This window comes from Sebastes umbrosus, chromosome 20 (genome assembly GCF_015220745.1).
Source record: "Sebastes umbrosus isolate fSebUmb1 chromosome 20, fSebUmb1.pri, whole genome shotgun sequence".
Lineage (NCBI taxonomy): Eukaryota > Metazoa > Chordata > Actinopteri > Perciformes > Sebastidae > Sebastes > Sebastes umbrosus.
The window spans coordinates 10451658-10475809 of record NC_051288.1 but is presented as its reverse complement, the minus strand read 5'-3'; the positions used below and the strand labels follow the sequence as shown (position 1 = coordinate 10475809).

At 40.2% G+C, this 24152-nt stretch overlaps 1 protein-coding gene and 1 long non-coding RNA gene across 2 annotated transcripts in view; one reads left to right on the top strand and one right to left on the bottom strand.

Annotated features, from left to right (window-relative positions):
- bahcc1b (BAH domain and coiled-coil containing 1b) overlaps positions 1-24152 on the top strand; it is a 102923-nt gene that overhangs the window by 29548 nt on the left and 49223 nt on the right. The window contains 1 exon segment of the mRNA XM_037754376.1: positions 17298-17614. Within this exon segment, the coding sequence (XP_037610304.1) occupies positions 17347-17614 (268 nt within the window). The 5' untranslated portion in view covers positions 17298-17346.
- LOC119479123 lies at positions 4904-9752 on the bottom strand. Its single transcript, XR_005204615.1, has 3 exons — positions 9648-9752; positions 9435-9566; positions 4904-6539 (listed from the first exon to the last, which is right to left on the bottom strand). It is a non-coding gene; the product is annotated as an uncharacterized LOC119479123 (long non-coding RNA).

The following is a 24152-nucleotide window of genomic DNA, read 5'->3' as shown; positions in this document are numbered from 1 at the left end:
TGTTTGTAAGTCAGGAGCTTGTGTACTGTATATAGAGAGAAAACAACGAGGAGTAAACTAATTACAGCAGTTATTCTAATAGAAGCTGCATTTGGGTGAATTTCCCCTCGAATTGAACCAAATTGAATGAAACCTGTTCCTCATTTTGCCGGAGACCCCCTGGACCCGCCCTTCAGGGCTCAGATATAGTATGATAAGAAACACTCACTTTCCAGCCATCCAACGGTTTGACCAATTTTGAAAATTTCTTTAAATTTTGTCTTTAAGCAAGCCCACGAGAACGCTTCCACCAAAGGAAAATGAAAGATTTCAGTTGCGGACACAAATGGGTTAAAAGAGTGTTGAGTTCTCCACTATGTTGTTTCTGACTTCATTAAGATTTTAAATGGATATTCATTTGAAATTTTCAAGTTTGTAAGTCAGGAGCTTGAGAGAAAACAAAGAGGAGTAAACTAATTACAGCAGTTATTCTAATAGAAGCTGCATTTGAATGTGAATTTCCCCCCGAAATTGAACCAAATTGAATGAAACCTGTTCCTCATTTTGCCGGAGACCCCCTGGACCCGCCCTTCGGGGCTCCTGGAGGGTTTTCTGGGACCTCCCTCTCTGCTCACCCCCACAGGGCTCTCTCTGCATGGGCCCTGCTGCCTCTGTCCCGGTGGACGCGGCGATGCAGGGGTTAACGTGGTGACGTGGTTGCTCCTGAAGCGGTGACCCACGGGGCAGCCAGTGTGGGGGTCTGCAGGGGGAAGAAGAGGAAGAAGAAGAGGAGGGGGAAAACCGAGGCTGAGGTCCCGAAGAAGACTCCCAACAACAGCCGCAATTATTCCTAAACTGCAGCCCTTTTTTCGCTTCTTCTTCCGCATTCATCTCCAACCTGCAGCTCGTTTTGTTTTACGCATCTTCAGTAAAACGCCTCCTCCGAATGGAAACTGTGTTTGTGTGTGTTTTTACTGCACGATTGTTTTGCAATCATGTCTTTGTTTCTGTTGTCCAGACGGAAGCAGCCCGAGCGGAGAAAACGGGGAGATAAATTCACTTTTTACGCACAAACTTGTCTGGACCGTTTTGGACTCAAATCAAAAGGCTGCGCACAAAAACGCCGTGGACTCTTTAACGCCTGTGTGCTAAATGTTTATAGCGCTCTCACAATTGAACCCGTGTGTGTGCATGCATGGCAGTGTTGTGCATGGTCATCCTCACAATAACAAAAATGCCTGTGAAACTCTGGAGGTTCAGCTATATATATATATATATATATATATATATATATATATATATATATATATATATATAGCAGTGCATTGATGTATAGCAGCTGGTGGATTTTTTTTTAAAAGGTGGGTAAACTGTGACCAAGAGCTTTTGGCACCATAAAGCCATCACATGCGAGATGACACACGTCTTTTTCAGGTCACATTTCTGATTTCTGACTTATTGAAAAAGTGTCAATAAAGACAAGAGGTAACATATAGTTCTCAATTTAGATATTGATGGAGACTTTTACAAATCCCCTCACCATATGGACCTATTATTAATCACCTTGCTTTTACAGTAATAGGTCAAAATCTTTATTTATTTGTTTTTTTTCTTACAGTCTAATTTATGAATAATTGTGGTTGACATCCTGCAGTCAAGTCAAATATAATGTTATACTGTTTCCTGATGTTTGCATCTGAATATAGGGTAATTAGGGATATCATTTGGCAAAACGGCTATAAACAAATATCAGTAATTGACTCCTTTTCATGCCAAAAAACTCAAAAACTATTCCGCAAATAAAAAAAGCGAGCACGGCCTGCCTTCTTCCACACCACGGTTATTAACTGGCCTTTTATAATGCTCATTATAACAGTCTTTTACTCATGGATTTTATCTTGGTCTCTTGTCTGTGGATATGTGGGAGATTTTGTTGTCTGCTCTGTTGACCTGTTTTTATTCTGTTTTTATTCTCTGTAAAGCACTTTGGTCAGCTCATGTTGTTTTAAATGTGTGCTATAGAAATAAATTTGACTTGACTTGACTTATAGGTTAAACACATGGTGCATATAGACAGAGGAAAAACCTTGTAGTTCACTTTGATAAAACTTGTAGAGAAAGAGTGATAGGCCTCCTGTCAGGAATAAAGGTGTGTTTTGGTGCGTAAATGTGGACTCGTATAGGATCTATGTTGTGATGTCAGTGGGTGTATTCCCGGTGTGTAACTCATTGATGATGTCCCTTTTGCTCCCTCCCATGATAAAAAAAAATAAAATGTGAGAAAGCTCCCTTCTTCAATTCTCCTAAGACACGAGAGAGAGAGAGAGAGTGCATGGGAAAGAGAGAGAGGGAGAGAGAGAAAGAAAGAGTCTCTCCATCAATTCTCTGTTTAATGTCAGAGCTCCAGCTCTCCATTGTGGGAGAGAGAGAGAGGAGACGCGTCATCCAGACATAAATTCGCTATTACACAGAGACTCACGGAGACTCACATCCACAGGATCTGGAGCTCGTATAGTCGGGAAAACCCCTCGGTGGATAAATCCAGCAGCGAGAGAGAGAGAGACGCAGCGCTATTTAACTCCATACATTTGAATGCGCGCTGGTTTGGATAAAGCGTGTATAGGAGCAGGACTTTTTTTTCTTATTTTTCAAGTTTTGGGAGGAAGAAAGACTTTTTTGGTTGTTTATTTTCCAATTTATATCAGTTAATACAAGTATTTTGCTATATGGAGGCGGTCGATTTATAGGTAGGTGTTGTATTTTTGTACTATGTTTAATCATTCTCAGTTGCAATTCATTCAGCGAGGACTCTTATAATAAAAAATATAGTTTTGGCACTCTTGTAGTTTACATAGGCTTGCTTTTTTTGGGATAAAGCTAAACAGTCATTTTTTTTAATGACAGGCGTATTCTGAGTTGTGGCTCCAGGGTCCAATATGGTCCGAGAAAAAAATATGTTTATTTATTTGTCTATTTAGATATGGCTGATTATGCGGTTTGGGCTACTTTTTATTTACGAGTAAAACACGTGAAAACGTGTGCGTAATCGTCTTTTTACATCTTATTGTAATCCTGTGATGATAACTAGCAATGCAATGCAACAACCCGAATGGATGCATGTTTGTGAATCTCTTTAACATTGAGTTAACTTAAGAATCAGTTGGGGCCTCTCGTGGGGGGTGCATGTGCCAATACATGACGCACACACACACACACACAAAAGGTGATCCAACCATGTAAAGCGTAGTTCCCTTTAGTTGATCGGCTCCACAGTTGGGTGTTATAGTTTGTCAGGCTTACTTGTGTTATATTAAGTTACACGGTAACACTGTATAATGAAGTCTCTCTCTCTCTCTCTGTCTCTCTCTCTCACGCGCACACACACGCACACACACCAAGAGCTTTTGGCACCGTTGGCCATAAAGCCATCCATGCGAGATGACACACGTCTTTTTCAAGTCACATTTCTGATTTCTGACTTATTGAAAAAGTGTCAATAAATACAAGAGGTAACATATAGTTCTCAATTTAGATATTGATGGAGACTTTTACAAATCCCCTCACCATATGGACCTATTATTAATCACCTTGCTTTTACAGTAATAGGTCAAAATCTTTATTTATTTAAAAAAAATTCTTACTGTCTAATTAATGAATAATTGTGTTTAACATCCTGCAGTCAAGTCAAATATAATGTTATACTGTTTCCTGATGTTTGCATCTGAATATACACATTGTGGCACTTTAGCTGCAATAGAATAAACTTGGTATTACTGTCACTCTACAGTGTCCAGTGTAAAGTTAACACCTGCTTAACTTTTTAGTCTCATCGCTCAAACACACAATTATTGTGAGTTTGTGTGTATTTTATTTTATTTCAGGGACAACTACACATTTAGTAAATGTCCCAGAATCAGCTAAAAAATATACAGTAAATAAATATTGTTAAATATTATAATTTGCAGCTATATTATAATGTTTTATTGTATTTAGATCAGTGTCATTCTGGATCGTGCAGTGGTTATTGGTTTATAGTTCAATCGCAAAGTGTAGTTTCTTTCGAAAGTTTGACTTTGCCTGGTTGATCAGTCCCAAATGTTTCTGGCTCCTGTGATCAGCCAGCAACACGCTGTTGCTTTCGACATGCAGCCTTAACTCAAAATGAAACTGTTGTTGGATGAGTTTTCTTTTGAGAGATGATCCAGATGTGATCTGATTAAGTGTAATCCTACATCAGCAACAATATACGGTAAAAAAATATATGACCATTAAGCAACAGTCTGCAAGAGGAGAAGATAACTACAAAATGTTGAAAGTGTTTTTTTTCATTTGCTGGTGCGTCACTAAAGCACTTTATGAGTTAAAGTTATGAGTCATGCAAAGACCTCTGTTGCTAAAATGAGTCTTCGTTGAAATAATCAATTGAATTAGAAATGTAGAGTGATGAATTGCAGAAGGTCAGCTGACCTGTTGACCCCGTGGCTCATACACTTTTAACTTTTTTTTGGAGCTTTTTTCAATTGAACATATGTTTTCTCGTCTTCTAGTGCATTGTTTGGAACAACCAGAAAAACAAAGATCTTTAATTTCTGTGAAAGTGTGTGTGTACACGGTGCCATTGCGCGCACAGAGGCGGAAGTATACAGACATGTTTGGAGACAAATACGCACAAAATGAGGTGGTGGCACTGGGTCACGTGTCAGCCACACGATATATGTAATCCCATTATTTGCGTGTATAATATCAACATTTCGCGATCTGTTCGGTGGCTGTGATTCAATTCTTCTCCCTTTGTCTGAATATAAACTACCACACCACCTTTACAGTGGAAACACGCGCTGCACGCTATGGCCAGTTATGTTCAAATGATAATTAAAGCCTCCACCTGCGTGTTTTGATGGCCCATAAATAGATGTTGGTGCTTTCATCTCATCCATGCAGGCCTGGTGGTGGTTACAGCCCGGATATATGGCTGTGTGACAGCCACTAATTTGGTGCCCGAGCCATTCCCTCCGTCACCATCAATATCACCATCATCATCTTCTTTCTGCACCATCATCCTCTTGATCTTAGTCATGTAACAGTTTTGAGAACATTTTTTTATATTTCACATATTCCCGGTGTGAGGCCTCCAGCCTATCTGTCAGAAATAGCAGCATCTGTCCTGCACACACACAGAGAAGTAAAAGGTCACGTTGTTTTTGTGTCCAAGTCAACTTCTGACTCCATCATGTCTTCTTTCTAAGCGGTTATGGGTGCCATTGTTGTTTGTTGAGGTTGATATTTATAGTGTGTCGGCCACCAAAAAGGAGAAAAAAGAACGATACAGGCTTACCCACATCACCACTGTTACACGCCTTGTTTTTCATAACATATCCCAAAAGCTTGGCAGAGCTCTGCTTTTCTTTTTCTCCTCTAATATGACTCTATTGTCTCTTGGGGTTTTGCACCACCTTTTTAGATAGCCTGGGCGTCTCCCTCCATGGCACTGTTTGGAAATCCGCATCATTAAAGGGCTATCAGAAGTATCTGATGGCTGCCCTGTATGGAGGGCCTCCCGTGGAGACAGCTCTCCATTTGGACCTCATTTAAAACCATACAGCTTCGCTATAAATGTGTTTCCCGTTTCACTGTGAATTTTTTTTTTTTTTTATGTGGTTCTATTTAGACGTTCAGAAGTTTATTCAATTAATGCTGGGGGTGCAGCACCCCACTTTAAACGCACTTCAACCACTTTTTAATGTGCGTAAAATAGCTTATTCACCTTTTTTTTTTTAAACATAGGAGACATAACTCCTCAGGTGAAGTTGCAGTAGAGTTCTTAATGAAGTGATGCATGAGGTTGCACACAAATATGGTTTTAAGGTGGACACAAAAGCATCAAAAAGTGGACTATACATTATGTTTTGCATGCTTAATTTATTTGTTTATTTAATTTAATTTTCCAATTGTGCGCAAAAGCCACATCTCCAGAGCAACTTCAACCACTTTTTAATGTGCGTAAAATAGCTTATTCAGAGACATAACTCCTCAGGTGAAGTTGCAGTATAGAGTTGTTCTTGAAGTGATGCATGAGGTTGCACAAAAAAATATGGTTTTAGGTGGACACAAAAGCATCAAAATCTGAAAGTGGACTATACATTATGTTTTGCATGCTTAATATATTTGTTTATTTGTTTAATTTTTCAATTGTGCGCAAACGTCACATCTCCAGAGCAACTTCAAACACTTTTTAATGTGCGTAAAATAGCTTATTCACCTTTTTTTAAACATAGGAGACATAACTCCTCAGGTGAAGTTGCAGTATAGAGCTCTTACTGAAGTTATGCATGAGGTTGCACAAAAAAAATATGGTTTTAGGTGAACACAAAAGCATCAAAATCTTAAAAGTGGACTATACATTATGTTTTGCATGCTTAATGTATTTGTTTATTTATTTAATTTTCCAATTGTGCGCAAAAGCCACATCTCCAGAGCATAAGAGCGGCTGGCCGGCTGGAAAGTGGCCGGGCTGGACGTCTCCTCGGCCGGGTAGGAAGACTCGGGCACACCGGTCTAGTCTAGTGTGAGAGGGAAGAAAAGAAGGAAGCGAAGAAGGGAAGGTGGAAAGTGTCAGTCAGGAACGCTTCATTGCTCGAGGACAATCCACGCGCAGGACCGGTCTGTTTCAAGAGCAATCAGTCAATCCGCATTAATTATCCGCGCGCACCCCCCCCCCTCCCATCCACCCCTACCGTATAGGGTAGCTCGCGCTGGCACACGGACCAGATGAGTGTGTGTGTGTGTGTGTGTGTGTGTGTGTGTGTGTGTATGTGTGTGTGTGTGTGTGTGTTATGCTTTCTCTCTCTCTCTCTGCACACACGCACACTCATCCACACACACTCCCAACCCCCACCCCCACCTTTTAAGTGAAAAAAAGAACCAATAAAAATCAAGCTATAAAAGGCTTTTCCTTGTCACTAAATAAATTAAATGCAGATTTCTGTTTTAAGTGCCGGACCCCTTTTGTGAGCTGCGGAACAGGATTCTTTATTGTCCCTCTGTCATTAGTGCTGAGGGCAACACTGTTGTGGGAGAGAGCAGGGAAGTCATTTCAAAAATAACAAAAAAAATATATATATATATATGTACTTATAGGCTACTGTTTATCGACATATCCTGGCATTGGTTTTCCAAGATGTCCAAAGCAGTTGGAGTGAGGAAACGTGACGAATTTACCTGAGTTAGTGTAATGGTTGATGCATAAAATCCTGATAAAACAAGTAGGCACTATTTTTATCAATATTTTTGCAATATTAGCAGCCTGTGGATTGTGAATTTCACTGCAAACTTGTTGGTTATAGTATTTTAAAGTATAGGCCCTAAAGGTCATATTTGGATCCAATCCACATGTGAGATATAACCTATTAAATAAAAAAATATCTATTTTTTCTTTTGGATGCTGCACAAATAAGTATCCATACATTCTGTTTATCGACATATCCTGGCATTGGTTTTCTAACATGTCCAAAAGCAGTTGGAGTGAGGAAAAGTGACGAATTTACCTATAAGTTAATGTAATGGTTGATGCAAAATCCTGATAACACAAGTAGGCACTATTTTTATCAATATTTTTGCTATATTACCAGCCTGTGGATTGTGAATTTCACAGCAAACTTGTTGGTTATAGGATTTTAAAGTAGGCCCTAAAGGTCATATTTGGAAAAATAGATATTTTATTATTTAACAGATTATATCTCACATGTGGATTACATGTGAGATATAACCTGTTAAATAATAAAATATATATTTTTCTTATGGATGCTGCACAAATAAGTATCCATACATTCTGATGGACGTCGAAGCACCACCTTATATGACTTTCGCAAACTCCAACAAAGGTTTTCATCTTAAAGGACGCTATAATGCGCATAAATGATAATTCACAGTTGTCTTGCTGGTTGCAGAGCACATTTGGACTATTAAAATATCGCCTGTAGAAATCTGCAGAATATAGCTAGATTTGAGCTTTTTGTATACTGGTGAGTGTGTGCGTGAGTGTGTGTGCGTGTGAGAGCGCGTGTGTGTGTGAGAGCGTCTGTGTGTGTGTGTGTGTGTGGACACGTGGTGGCTGGAGCCCATTGGAGAGCCATGCAGGGCTGAGGAATGCAGGCTGCTATGTAAATAGGAAAAGAGGGTAACGATTATCTAATTACAGACGTGATAAATCTGCTCGCTTTGGCGTTATTTGATTTGAATTATATACGTATCAATTAATCCTGCTGTAGAGATGAAAGCCTCGGTTTCCTCCCATGCACACACTTTTATAAGCTATATCTATGGGCTGCAGCGTTTTGGGTCTCTCCTTTGTCCAGTGTGTTTTGTTGAAGGGGGGCTGGACCAGAGCAAGGGAGCGAGTCTCTGTTTTAATGTAAAGGGACATCAGTTGGAACAATCTTCATATACTTTATGAGGTGCATGTTCACTGTTGTCAGCTCCGGACAAGTTCAGCTATAAGACATACAGTCGGTGAGCTTTTGCTTTCATGCAACATGACTGAATTTTTGCTGCGTTACTGGTTTGAAGAAAGACTCCTAAATAAATAATTATAATGATTCCAATATATATTTATATATGTATATATTTATATATAAATACAATTTTATATACTTTATTGCCCTGTTTAGTGTCATTACTTTGACATAACATTTTTTTCTTATTTCTATTTTTATGTAGGCATACTTTTATGTAACACACACGTTTTCTCAAACATATTTACACATATGCATTTAATATTTTATTTATATTATATATTTTTATTTATTTATTTTCTATATATTATATATATAATTTTATATACTTAATTGTCCTGTTTAGTGTCATTACTTTGACATTAAGTTTTTTTCTTACTTCTATTTTTTATGTAGGCATACTTTTATGTATCACACACGTTTTCTCAAACATATTTACACACATATGCATTTCATATTTTATTTATATTATATATTTTTATTTATTTATTTTCTATATATTATATTTTTCATGATTATTTATACTATTTATTTATATATATTATATTTTTATTTACATTTATATTTATTCATTTTCTATATATTTTATTTTCATGATTATTTGTATTATTTATTTATATATATATTATATTTTTATTTAAATTTACATTTATTTATTTTCTATATATTTTTTATGATTTTCTATATATATATATTTATACTGCAAATTGAAAATAATGCTCTACCTGTATAAATTCTTCTTCGGAGCTAATTTATTATTAGAACCGTTTAAGCTGCTGCGTAAAAGCGGAAATGTCCACTTAATTATTGAACACTTGGCATTAAAAAGTTTTTAGTCAACATTTTTACGCACAGCAGCACAATAAGAGCCGTGAGTCCTAACATTCCCGTCACTGTTTTAACATTTAGGTGAGAACATCTTATAATGTAGCTTCACAAACAGACCTATATTGCTCTCTTTCCAGCGTCGACAAAAACTTTTCTCTCTTCGTGTTTGTAAAAAGAAAAAAGAAAAAGGAGCTTCCTCGCAGCAGCAGCAATAAGCTGTTTTCCGGTTTCTTTCCTTGCCTCCATTTTCTAAACACAAAGTTGTTATTGCACCATTCCTTGAATCTAGCCTCTACATTTAATACAACGTGTAATTTCCCCCCCTTTTACCGTATTCCCTTTGATTTAGTCACTCTTGACTCTCCTTTTGCTCTGGGGCCAACGGGGTTCTCCGTGGGGGGCGCCTTGAAACCGCCCCTCCTTATCTCCTTTCATCGTTGTGCGCCGGGGCCGCCTTGAAACCGCAGGGGCAGTAATTGCTTTTTTCAGGCAGCCCAGTGCGGACTGGCCAGCAGCCAATCAGAGCCTTGTTTACACTCGCTGATTGACAGAGCTCTGGCAGCAAGCCAGCCAATCAGGAGCCTCGCAAAGAGGCCGAAAGCACCCGAGTTTTTAACCCTTTGCCTCCACGTATAAACAAAACCCTGGACGGGGGAATATTAGCCTATAGCAAGCTCATATATTTCGACATGGAAACACACAAGCCCCCATATCCTTCCACTTTTTTAATTGGCTAAATTAGTGAACCGTGCGCGAGGCTAACCCCGGGGACAGTAATGCTTTCAAATTACGCAGTGATTCAATTTGCCCGTGCGTGTATGTATGTATGTATGTGTGTGTGTGTGTGTGTGTGTGTGTGTGTGTGTGTGTGTGTGTGTGTGTGTGACAGAGACAGGTAAACAGACACACAGCCATAAAATAGATGGGAATAAAGCAACTTTATTAACCCTTTCTGTGTCTACTGCGTGTGTGTGTGACAGAGACAGGTAAACAGACACACAGACCATAAAATAGATGAAAATAAAGCAACTTTATTAACCCTTTCTACACGTTCTACTGCTTTCTACTAAAATGACAGATTCCTTTAAATATATGGCAAATTGATGGATTAATTCCCTCATCTGTCTGAACAACCAAAAGTGCTCACTGCTGTAAGTCAATAACCAATACTGAGGGCATGAAGACGATACTGAAGTAACAAACAAATGTACATTCACAGGAATTATGTTGCTTACACAGATGATAAAGCATAACCTGCACTATAGAGACAAAGAATTTCATTTGATAAAAATCCTGCTATAGATTTACTCAAACACAAGTAAGTATTCAATTTACCCGTGCATGTGTATGTGTGAGACAGAGACAGGTAAACAGACACACAGCCATGAAATAGATGGAAATAGAGCAACTTTATTAACCCTTTCTTCACGTTCTACTGCTTTCTACTAAATGACAGATTCCTTTAAATATATGGCATGTATATATGTATATATATATATATGTATATATATATGTGTGTGCACATGTGTGACAGAGACAGGTAAACAGACACACAGCCATAAAATAGATGGAAATAAAGCATCTTTATTAACCCTTTCTGTGTCTACTGTTTTCTACTGTATATGGTTGAGGAAGAGTTGTGTTAAGGTTCGGTTTTTTATCTATTTTTTAACTCCGGATGGATATGTGGGTTGTAAATTAACTTGGGATAGATTATATATTATATTATCATTCTATAATTCTATGATATATGAGTTATTAGAGGAAAAGTGAGAAAGGGGTAGGGAAATATAAGTTTTACTTCTACCTACTCCTTTTCAGCACTATTACTCTCGTTTTGTTTATTATTTTGTATCTATTTTTATTTATTTTCGAAATAAAGTCTTTCATTTATTCATTTATTCATACTAAATGACAGATTCCTTTAAATATATGGCATGTATATATGTATATATATACATATATATATATATGTATATATATGTGCGCACATGTGTGACAGAGACAGGTAAACAGACACAGCCATAAAATAGATGGAAATAAAGCAACTTTATTAACCCTTTCTTCACGTTCTACTGCTTTCTGCTAAATGACAGATTCCTTTAAATATATGGCATATTGATTGATGAAGTTACAGAAGAAATGTTCCGAGCATATAACCTGCACTACAGAGACAAAAGAATTACATTTGATAAAAAAATCCTGCTATAGATTTACTCCCAGTATCCCAGTGGACACATTTTCTCTATCAAAACTTTACGCCTGTCAATTAGGAGGTCCTAAACTTGTCTTATCTTAATGTGGGTTGTGCAAAAAATGTCTTGCTTTGTCGAGCTTACATGTTCAATAAATCACATACAGATTTCTGCAAATAAGGATTTATTTAGCAAAACACGTGCAGTGGGGCTAAGTGGGGGGAAAAAAAAATCCCTAAAGGAGCATCAATAAAACTATCACATCATCGCTGTCACATAGCAAAAAAAAATAACGATACACACTCAGGAGCACATTTTGAACCGAGCTGCGGTGGGATCACACGGAATAGGCTAGATGCTGTTTGCTCTCCAACCAGTGATCAGAAAGTGTGCAGGCAGCGCTGCACGGCTCCGGTTCCTCTCCTCTCTCCTCTCTCCTCTCCTCTCTCCTCTCTCCTCTCCTCTCTTTTCTCCTCTCTTCTTCTCCTCTCTCCTCTCCTCTTCTCCTCTCTCTTCTCCTCTCCTCCTCTCTTCTCTTCTCTCCTCTCTCCTCTCTTCTCTTCGCTCTTCTCCCCTCTCCTCTCCTTTCTCCTCTCCTCTCTCCTCTCTTCTCTTCGCTCTTCTCCTCTCTCCTCTCCTCTCCTCTCCTCCTCTTCTCTCCTCTTCTCTTCTCTCCTCTCCTCCTCTCTTCTCCTCTTCTCCTCTCCTCATCTCTTCTCCTCTCTCCTCTCCTCTCTCCTCTCTTCTCTTCGCTCTTCTCCTCTCGTCCTCTCATCTCCTCTCCTCTCCTCCCCTCTCCTCTCCTCTCCTCTCCTCTCCTCTCCCCTCCTCTCCTCTCCTCTCCTCTCCTCTCCCCTCCTCTATCCTCTCCTCAGTCCTCTCCTCTCTCCTCTCCTCCTCTCTCCTCTCCTACCCTCTCCTCTCCTCTCCTCCTCTCCTTTCCTGTCTTTTTATCTCCTCTCCTCTACCCTCCTCTCTCTTCTCCTCTCCTTTTCTCTTACCTCCTCTCCTCCTTTCTCCTCTCCTCTCTCCTCAGTCCTCTCCTCTCCTCTCCTCTCCTCTCCTCTCCTCTCCTCTCCTCTCCTCTCCTCACCTCTCCTCTCTTCTCCTCTCCTCTCTTCTCCTCTCCTCGCACCGAGCTGTGCCGCCTGTCTCCTCGCATTTTGCTTGTGCACGCAGTGCGCCGACGGGGCTGCAAATCAAACGCCCGCCGTTTCGCTCCGGCGGCTCCGGCTGCTTCCTCATTGGCTCTGAGCTGCAGCCAATAGCAGCGTGTGTTTACCGTCGATGGGGGTGGAGGAGGAGGAGGAGGAGGAGGTGTGTAGGTAGGGTGGGGCGGGTGGAGGGGCGCCTCACGGGCACGCTTTCACATTGTCGTTCTCAAACCAATAGGCCTGCGCGTTCACCCCCTCCTCGCGCACACACACACCCCTCCACCCTCCTCTTCCTCCTCCCCCCTCCTCCTCCTCCTCCTCCTCCTCCTCCTCCTCCCGGCGTGTCTGAGTCTCCGGCTGCATGAACGAGCCTCGATTCACTACAAGCCTGAACTTCTACGATGCGTCTCTCTCCCCATACCTCAACAACTGACTGCACAGCTCAGTCTGCAGCAGCAGCAGCAGCAGCAGCATAGGATGTAATCAATCCCACATGTTTCATCTCTGCTGCGACTCGGGGATTTTCACTTTGAATATTTTTGTACTTTTTTTGCTTTCATTACAAACCGACTCGCCACGCAATGGATGTAACTTACCAGTAAGTAAGCAAAAATATTTTTACAGCTGTGTTTTTTATAATCTTTACTGATTTGTAGCCTGCTGGATGTAAATTCCAGTTGTGAGAACATTTTTTTATTTAAATGGGGATCTATTTTTTCAAAAAAATACTACTATTACTCACTGCCATACCATTGGAGAAGTAAACAGTAGAATGACTATGCTATATAATAATCTAAAAACCCTCATTCAGTAATTATAATATTTGCATTAAAGCAACATGTCTATTTTTAAGGATTTATTTCCACATCTCTCATTTCCAGTGTGGAGCTGTGGGCGATAGTATATGTGTGTCACTTTTTTGATTTGACCTCTCTCCACAGCCTTAGAATTACTTGTGTGTTTCTGATTCATTCAGAGGTCTATTCAAAACACACTCGCTTTTCAGCGCGCCTCCTCACACCTGTAGTTTTATAGATTCTAAATTGTGGATTATTCTTTGTTAGTTTCCTATATTGTGTGTGTGTGTGTGTTTGAGAGGCAGACAGGGCAGTTTATTGCAAACTGCAGTGCTCCCCTGCATCCACCCTCCACCTCCACCCCCTCCAACACCCTATCGGTATGAAGGCTGAGCAGACGCCGGTCTGTCTTCTCCTCGGCCGGGCTTGTCTCTCCTGTTTAGCCGACCTCTGAATATCCGGATTTAGTGTCTCGCTTATGCATTGTGACTTCACTTTTATTGCAAAATTGTTGAAGGCAATGAGTTGGACCTCTGGAACCAAGAGCACACTAATTCCCCTTTTTTTATCTTTTGTCCAAAGGTCCACACATTTATGCTGATTTAATAGATTTCTCTTTTTGGTTTTGAACCCTGAGATCTGAAAGAAAACAAAACAATTCTTTGCAGTTTTGTTGTCTTTTGTGTTGAGTTCACGTGATGTCGTTTTTTATCAGTATTGGGTACTTTTGTAGGGGGGATTTTCATCTGAGGATAGTTTGACCCTTTGCAGGGCAGTGGAGGTGTGTGTGCGCGTATTTGGAAAGTGTGTGTGTTTGGGAGGTGTGTGTGTGTTTGGGAGATGTGTGTGTGTGAGTCTGGCTGGAGTGGAAGGAAGTCTGAACGACGTCCACGTACACACACACACACACACAATACAGTAGATCCAAATTGATCCATTTCTCTCCAAAAAACTGTTCCTCGCGATGCTGCTCACGTCGTTTTTTTGTGTTTGCGTGGCGAGCGATAACACGCAGGATTTAGATCCATGGAGGTTGTTAAATGTAAACCCTGAGTGGCTCTCTGTTGACGCCGAATGTAAACACCGAGGACGTGTGTTTACGGCCCTGGAAATTTAAAAATGTATAGACAAATGTCAGAGGAGAGTGGTTTATGATTGATGTCCCGTAGAGAAGGGCCATTGTTTCTCACACAGCCTAGGGGACATGGAGAGAGAGAGTCCATTTTGCCTTTCCCATGCAGTCCTCTTTTCCACCCCTCATTTCTCCTCTTGCTGTCGACTAGATGTGGTCAAAAACGATAACGTGGTGCTCACAGACAAAAAGGGGAATTAAATTATTTAAATGTACTCACACACTTTGGCGAATACTCATCTGGGAAGCGTTTAGAAACGTGCATGCATTTGGATATTTTTACGCATGAGAGTGCACACACACACATTCTGTCAGAGCTGCTGAACTTTGGAGATTTTTCTCTCCAAACACAATCCCTGAAAGTTTAGGAGTCCTTGAGCAGCTTGTCTGTGAGTGTGTGCGTAAAAAGGAGACTTGGATATCCATAATTTTATATTTTTCTTTGTTCCTTTACGGTTGATTCCTGGGAGGTGCTATCAGCATCTATACAGAGCTGCTAGATGGACGTGCCATGCATTGAATAAAGGCCTTAATAGATGGACTGTTGAGGTGTGTTTGGTGAAACGCATGCATACTATCTGAGCGTCACGTGGAGCCCTATTTAAGTAAATGACCTGGGCTATAAGGCATACATATAAAGTCGATGATTTCCGAGTCTATTTCGCTGTTTATTGCCCCAGCGCTTTCGCACTTGGAGCATAAAAGGTGATTTGATTTGTGTTTGTGATTACAGTGCAGCCTATATATATATATATATATATATATACTGTATATATGTAGCATGGAGATGCATGGTGTTTGCCATTGCCAAGGAGGAGGCCACTGCTGCATGCTGACCCCAGTAGGAGTTGACAGAAATAGCTGTTTTTTTTATTAATAAGCACCACAAATAAGAATCCAACGGTGCCAAATAGGGGAAAAAAAGCCAAACATTAAAGGTGAAACAAGTTTGGTTAATGCATAAAAAAAACAGCCATCAATAAAATGTAATTTATAAAAGCTATACATCATATATGATCCAAGGTAAATGTGTGGCTACTGGATCTTATATAATGTGTTATTACATTTTTTTTTAGAATATCCTGTCGTCTAAAGTGACACAACCACATGTTAAATGGTCGTACAGTGGATCCGATTTTTATGACAACTGAATGAGGAAAAAGAAATCAAACTTAATTTACATAAACAACAACCATTAATCAAAGCAGAAACGTGTTCTGGATTTTGGCCACTATGGGGGACTTCTGAGGTTTGGGAGGATTAGATATATTAGTCGCCATAATTTAGGGTTTGTTGCATTCTTGCTCATAAGTATTGCGCAAATGGTTTTTTTTTCTTCATATTTTTTTAGTGCAAGAGCCCCTCGAGGTCCAAGCTTGTTTATGACCAGTCCTGGCTCAGTCTAAAGACTTAACTCGTCCTTCATCGAGAGAGACTGTAAATGCACCATTTGTGTTTGTACCTGTGCCAGATCTACCCCCTTTTCCTTTTCCATTCTTTTCGCTGATAAAGAAAGCTTATTTGCATCGTGTTTGGTCACAGGATGAGGAAGAGGAGGAGGGGGGTGAAACTCCTCTGTTGGGGCCAACGATGAGGTGCAGGGTAAAATCCACATAAAGTCAGTTCAACCACCTTTTTTATCTGCAGAACTCACCTTCCTGGGCTGGCATAAGTCGTCCTTAAATGCAACATAGACATAGACATTGTAAATGGACACACACTCACATCCAACCCCCCAGCATCAACACAGAAACCGTTTTTAAAGCTAGTCACATGTCAAAAGACAATTTTTGGAACAGTAATGCAAAACAGCACATTACTATGGACATAAATGCACTTTTCTCTGCTGCTAAACACGACTGCAAATTGGGTGTGTGACTGCAAATTATATGAAATTGTGTCGAAACGTTTACTTATTTTATTCTTCTATTTTTATTTTTAGGTATGTTCATTTTAATACTTATTTATTCTATCCTTTTTAATGCACTGAGAAGGGAGTTGGGAGAAACAATATTTCGTGTCATTCTTCTGTGCTTGCAAATACTCAGTGAAATGACAATACAGTGAATCTTGAATCTTGAAAACCAGACTAGTAAATTGTGTTTTTTTGTGAAATTTGAATTTGCTTTTGTAAAAAATGCTGCTTGTTTTGTCTAAAACATGAACAGCGACTGTCTCTCAGCTCAGGTGCAGGGTAAAATCCACATAAAGTCAGTTCAACCACCTTTTTTTATCTGCAGAACTCACCTTCCTGAGCTGGCATAAGTCGTCTTTAAATGCAACATAGACAGCACCAGACTAGTAAATTGTGTTTTTTTTGTGAAATTTGAATTGCTTTTGTAAAAATGCTGCTTGTTTTGTCTAAAACATGAAGAGCGACTGTCTCTCAGCTCAGCCCTTTTGGGGCCAACGATGAGGTGCAGAATAAATCCACATAAAGTCAGTTCAACCACCTTTTTTTATCTGCAGAAACTCACCTTCCCGGGCTGGCATAAGTCGTCCTTAAATGCAACACCAGACTAGTAAATTGTGTTTTTTTTGTGAAATTTGAATTGCTTTTGTAAAAATGCTGCTTGTTTTGTCTAAAACATGAACAGCGACTGTCTCTCTCAGCTCCAGCCCTTTTTCTTCAGCTCTAACATCCCCTGGTTGGCTCATTATTGTCAGCGCTTTGACGCGTCTCCTTGCTCTCTCTTTTGTAGGACATGACGGGGACTCAGTTTCTACCCTGCAAAGACAACACTCCGCTCAATGCGAGGGGAGCCCGAAGTTCATAAAAGGGATTATTTGCATCTGGGTTTGCCTGAGACCTCCGGATTTTACTTTTGCATTTGGGATTTATCGATGGAAAGCCGAGATTTCGCTCCTCCTCCGCACCACCTCCTGACGGAGCGGAGCGCGCTAGTTCACAGCGCCGCGTCTCGGATGACTCCAGGCGGCCACGGCTCCGTGCAGCACCCGGCTCACTTCCAGCCAGGGAAATACTACTCGTCCCACCTCTCCATGGGTCCGCACTCAGGTACGTTTTTTGAATGCATGCAAGCTCTTTTTTTCATGTGTGTAAAAAATGACAAGTGTGGGTTTAAAAAAAAAAAAATCAGCTCCTCTCTTTTTGTCTGAAGCATATGTTCTCCATATTACAAACTTGGGAAAAAGCTCTTTGGGACGAATTTACTGTGGAAGGAAATTGCTCAGAAAAGTGGGCAATTAGAAATTAGCAAAGAGTTTTACTTTATTTAATGAACTGTTTATGACTGCTTTCTGTGTGTTATATATAGAAAATAAATATAATTTACCAGTTTAGTGTCGTGCGTAAAAGCAAAAATATGGAAACACACCATGGGACGTTTTTCCCTCTTAAAGAAACTTGGCAAATTAGATTAACTCTAAATTTACGGCATACATACTCCCTTTTTTATTTAAAAAAAACTCATGATTTTTAGAAATATTCCAGGATTATTCTCACACAGGGATTATTATAAGGCGTTTCCAAAAAGCATAATCTTGTCATAGATTTATATGCTTTCATCAATTAGTAAAAGTACTAATCATTGCCATTTGAAGTAATTAATTAGAATTGGGTAATTCCACTGCTTATATTTCCCATTAAACAATAAATTAAAAGCTATTAGCTCACTAGGGTTTCTGTGGTGGTTGTGGCTCCAGGAGCATGGTGGGTTTGGTGCTGGTTCTGGAGGCTACATGCTGGTTTGTACTGGTCTCAGACTGGAGATGGGGGGTGGGGGAGGTCTGGCTAATAGAGGTGAGGGTAATACCAGAAAATCCGGTTTCTATATTGAGCTGGGACGTGACGGGGTGCGAATGGGTTGACAGTGCATGCATTAGATTTAACAAGTAGCTTTGGTATCCTGTCTCAATAGGGGAGGGGGTGGGGGGGTATGAGTGTGTGTGTGCATGTGTGAGTGTGTGTGTAGAGAGAGAGAGAGAGAATAGAAAGAAAGCTTCTGCTCCAAATCATACGGTGTCTATAAACTGGACTCACTGGATGAACGTATAAACGTGCCCGATGAGAAATCTCATTAATTATCATTTATCAAAATGCAGCGGCTTCTTTAAATAGACGCAGAGGCTCCTATGAATGACTGATATATCCACACATCCTCTGTCTCCACACTCATTTGCATATTCATTAGTTTTTTACACAACAGCAAAAAAAAAAAAAATCGACGCAGACGTCCGGTGCGCAATTTTAACTCTTAAAATGTTTTAATAAAATAGAATAATTTCCACATTTCCGGTCAAACACATTAAAGCTCAGCGCACAGAAATAGAAACAGAACCAGTTTGACATCTGGTGTGTTATAGGTCCTGTTTCTGGTCTTGGCTGCTTCACATGGATGATTACAAATAATTATATTTTTATTAGCTTGTTTTGTCAACAGGAATATTCTTAAATCACTATTAATGACTCTAAAATTAAGATCTTGTGTATTGTTTTAGGCTGCTATAACTGTATTTGTGCATGTGCAGTAGCTTATGTATACGCTTTAATTTTCTGTAATTATTTTACTATATATGTAGGACTAATAGTACAAGATGTATATTTCTTATTTTTCACAATTTACGATTTAAAAAACAAAAATTCTAAAATATATTATATATGTTTAATAAATGTGTTATTGTTATATAATGTGTGCACAATATATTATAGGGAAAAAATAATATAAATAGAGATATAAAATAATTTACATAATTACAGTTCAACATTATATTAAAATATATTACACAATAATTTAATTTATTTTATATTAACAGAACATTTTCCATATTTCATGAGACATTTAGCCGCATGTCTCCTTTGAATTTGACTGAAATGGTTTTACCACAAATCTGTCATTTTTTAAACCTCTAACCTGACGGTGAGGTTTGTTTTAACAAACACAACTTGCATAACGATTTAAACAGATTATGCTCCACTTTGACTGATATCGCTGCCCGCTGACATATATTATGGACCAATTTAAAGATGATTCTGTAATGTTGAAAGGGGAAAAAAAAGCGTAGTAATGCGGGGTGATAATGCTATTGAAATATATTCAAGAGGGCCTCTCACTGGGTCTCAAGGTGCATGACACTGTATTGAGATTCCAGATATCCAGACTCTCCATGCATGTCCCTGATGGGGTTTTGACTGACATGATGGGCATAGAGGATTGTTGTTTTGGGATGGGGGGTTGGGGTACGTGTGTGTGTGTGTGTGTGTGTTTGCTGGGAGGTTAGGATGGGGGTTACCTTTGTGCTTGCCCCCCTTAGAGATTCAGAAAGCTGTATGCCTGGCCCTAGGCCTCGGCACAGGGGGTAGATATGATGTGGGGTTGGCCATACCAGGGCAGGAGAGAGGGGGGGGCTTGCTTCAGATCTTTGGAAAGAGACACACACATTTTTTTACCTTCTCACAAACCGGGTGTATCACTTACAGTAATTCAAAGTAAAAAAAAAAAACTCTCATTCCCCCCTGTTTCTTCATATCCCGGAAAAACCTGCAATCCATCAATTTGCCGAAGCCTCTTATTTAGATCAGCATGGTGTCTGCTTGAATGTGGTCTCGCTTGACAAGGTGATGGAATGACAGGCGCATACCAACGCCATAAGATTCAGCACCCCCATTTGATAAAACCCCACAATGATATTACACAGGCGTTTAGATTACTGATAGGAGCAGTGGGAAAGCCTTTGTCTCTCTTTCCCCCTCCCTGTTTCACTGCTCTGCTTTTATTCCAGTCTCCCTCTCTTTCTTCCCCTTTTTTTTTCTGTGATGTTAGCCCCTGGGCAGTAGTTGTGCAAGTGTGTGTGTGTGCGTGTGTGTGTGATTAAGGTTAGGTTTAGCCTGCAGTAGCACAGGTGTGCAGTATTATGGAGGGCGTGGCGAAGCTTGTCATTGAACAGGTGTGTTACTTCCCAGACAGCAGACGGTTTTTGTTTACATGACTGTGTGTGTGTGTGTGTGTGTGAGAGAGAGTGTGTGTGTATGACCTAGTAATACAGACAGAAAGAGCACCCATTCATGTCACATGTGTGCACACATGCACAGCTGTACACACACACACACACACACACACACACACAGTCCTTAAAGGGTTTCTATCTTAAGCTGCTTGTGTTCTGTGCTTTGAAAAAAGTAATAATCAGAATGTTTTGGTAGGACTAGATAACCTCTCGGTGGCCTCTCCTCTTTGACCTTTTTCTTCTTCTTCTTCTTTTCTCCTTCCTTTTCCTTCTTCCCGTTCAGTCTTGTTCGCGAAGCATAAGATCCTGCAGCGAAATCCTGTGATTCTTTGCCATAAATGTGTGTAGCTCTGTGTGTGTGTGTGTGTGTGTGTGTGTGTGCGTGTGTTACATGCAGCCACCCTGTCCATTCATCACGAGGCTGTCAGTAATGTCTCTCTTCTCTTGGAAGTTTCTCGGCGTTGGCTTTGATCGTCACGGCAGCACAGATGAGAGACACACCCCTTCACCCTCCTACCTGCACACACCTTCACACACAAACAACCTGCATGACGTAGGGAGAAAATATGAAGTGTGTGTGTGTGTGTGTGTGTGTGTGTGTGTGTGTGCGTGTATGCATGCATGGGTCTGGAAGTTTCTGTGTGTGCTTGTACGATTAGAGACACAAAGGTCTGTTGTGCAGATATCTTTGTGTGTTTGTGTGTGTCTGTGTGTGTGTAGGGTGTTGATTATGTTAAAGGTCCTACATGAGAAAGAAAGAACACGGTGAAACGAGAGAATATGAGCATGTAAATGATAGATGGATGGAGCAGAGGAAGTCAGAGAGGAGGAGGAGTAGAGGGAGTCGAGAGGCTGAATGTTTCCACCTGGTTGGTAATCCAGTCAGATTACCACTGCCTGACGGCACCCACTGGCCAGCCATCCGCCAGAGAGAGAGAGGAGACACTTGCTTGTGTGTGTGTGTGTATGTGAGATGAGTCAGCAGTGGATGAGCTTCAGACAGACCCCCCCTCTTCACCTCACCAGCACTACCCAGGGTACAAGGGGCACATCCCGGGTGCAGCGTGCAAGACGACCCCCTGTGTGCTGGAGACAGCTGGTGGAGGCTGCAGCCAGCCGAGCTACGATTGGTGTAAACTGTCAATTCAGTTCAATTTTAAGGAAAAAAACACAAATAGGCTTCACTTAAAATCTAAATATTGCACCAACGCACTACTGGGTTAATTTAGTAGCCATGGAATGAAAGCCGGTGTTGTTGTTTTTTAATATTACTGTTGGTTTACTTACCCAAACTCAAATACGTTTTTTTAAACTTACTATTTACTGCTTTCCATTTATTTTATTTATTTACTATTTACTACATTTGTGACAGTTTTAAGGTAAAGCATGTTGGGTCAAAATAACCATATATTAGTTTGTCTAAATAACCCAACAGAAATGTGAAACTCACTCCACTACAAATTCTATAAAAAACATATTTTACATACACACATTTAAAAAAAACAAACTGATTTTACACCCACATCAGTGCTGCACTTATCTCAACTTAAAATACAAATATGCAGCGAGGCCAAAGAAATCAGTTAAAGAGTCTGACTGTTTGAAACGCGTTGACGCATTAAAGGCATTAAGTCATTAAGTAAAGTCATTAAAGGCATTTCCATTACAAATTAGACTCTCTTGTGTACGCTTTGATATTTCAAGCAAAACTACGCCACATCATTTCAATATATTCCTGAATGTTTCACTGCGTCTAATCAAATTGACCTCTGGAGTAACTGTGACCGAGATTTGAGCCGTCTGAAAGGTCACATCAACTGAGAGATAAAAAAAAAAAGAGAATATATTAACTCTTTTTTGATGTTGGGAGTTTTGGAGCGAAGCGTTTGTTCTGAAGCACATTTGCTTGCTCTGACAGAAGACTTTTGTCTCATCTCCAACTCTCATCCAACATGTGAACAGCTGCTTATTGTCGGTAGCAGTGATTTGAAGGGAGTGGGGCGCGTTTGGTTGCGACATCTCCGGGGTGTGAACACACACCGCCATCTGATGACTTGGCATGTGAATGGAAAGCGCCAGACTTCCTGTGTCCATGTGCTCTTTTTCTCTCTCTCTTCTTCTTCTTCTTCTTCTGTCCCTCTCTGGCCAGCCAGACCTCCCTTCCACCCGTCTTCCTCGCTCCTCTTTGACCACATGCTCGCCCTCCCTCTTCCTCCTCTCCTTCTGCTTTCCTCTTTCACTTCCCCTTCACTCTGCGTTGGCTCCTCTCAGCTTTTCGAGTGGTCCTCCAGCCCTCCTTCCTCCTCACAGCCATCCTACCTCCCCCCCCTCCCTCTTCTTCTCTTCTCAATCGATCCCCCCACCTCTTATATCCAGCTCCCATCTCTGTCTAACTCCCCACACACCCATCGCCTCCTCGCGTTGTTAGCAGACCAGCTTCTCTCAGCACTCCTCCTATTTCTGTCTCAATTTCAGCCTGCTTCCACTCCTTTTCCACATCGCCTCATTTGTTTCTCCCCCTCCTCTCCTCTCGCCTCCCCCCATCACCATTCGGCCGGTTGTTAACGGGCCCGTCCCGGTGCTACTCGGCCCATGGCCAACTCACTAAATCAGAAACGATTGGAGGATTTGGCAAGAGGGAGTGAGAGCTCAGCGCGGCGCCTTTTGAAGTCGGAGAAACGAGAGAAAAATGACATTTTAAACAGCCCGCAAAACACAAGGCTAAAACAGCTTCTTACTCTGTACGGGAGGAGGGGGGAGCTGTGTGTGTTCATTTAGAAACACAATGTAAGGTGTTTTATGTGAATACGTGGCTGCTATTCATGCAATGAATGCATGAAACAGTCACAAGATGTGTGAAAAGAAAGCTATTGGTGTGTGCACAAATGTGTGTGTACACTGTAAAAAAATGCTGTTAATTTACAGCAGGATTTCAACAGTATTAACCTGTTATTGCTAAAAACAGTGCTTGACTGTTAATACAAAAGAAAACCTGTTAAATTACGCTCATAGGCCGTTTTTTAACTGAACTATAATGCATTCTTAAAAAACATCACTTTACTGCTGATCAACTGTCTAAAGTATCATCAGTAACAGTTTCATGCAGTATTTTTTTTAATTCTGGGACCTGATCTGCACATGTGAGGCTTGTACATTGTACATGTTGGTAAAATCAGTGAATTAGCTTTATTGTTCTTTACTCACATGTTGTTCTGGTTTGCATTCTGTGCTTGTAGCCAGCTATAGACAGACATTTTGGGAAAAGTATCAACAAGTCTATTATAGCCTTTTTCCTAACAAGTGCCTTTAAGTGTATTTAGTGTGACTATTCCTATGTCTGTAACCTGCTAAGTCTATTCATCTAGGCAAAAAATTATGTTTATTAAAATGTATGTAAAAAAATACAACCTAAATAGTGCATTATCAGTAAGATAATGTAAAAGAAAGGTGAAAAACAGCTATATAATGTATCTTTAAACAGTAAATTAACTGTAAAATACTGTGAAATTAATAAAAAAAAACTGTTCAAACAGTATTTTTCATTAACAGTACAAAGCTGTAAATTTCAGCGACAGTATAATAATGTTAAT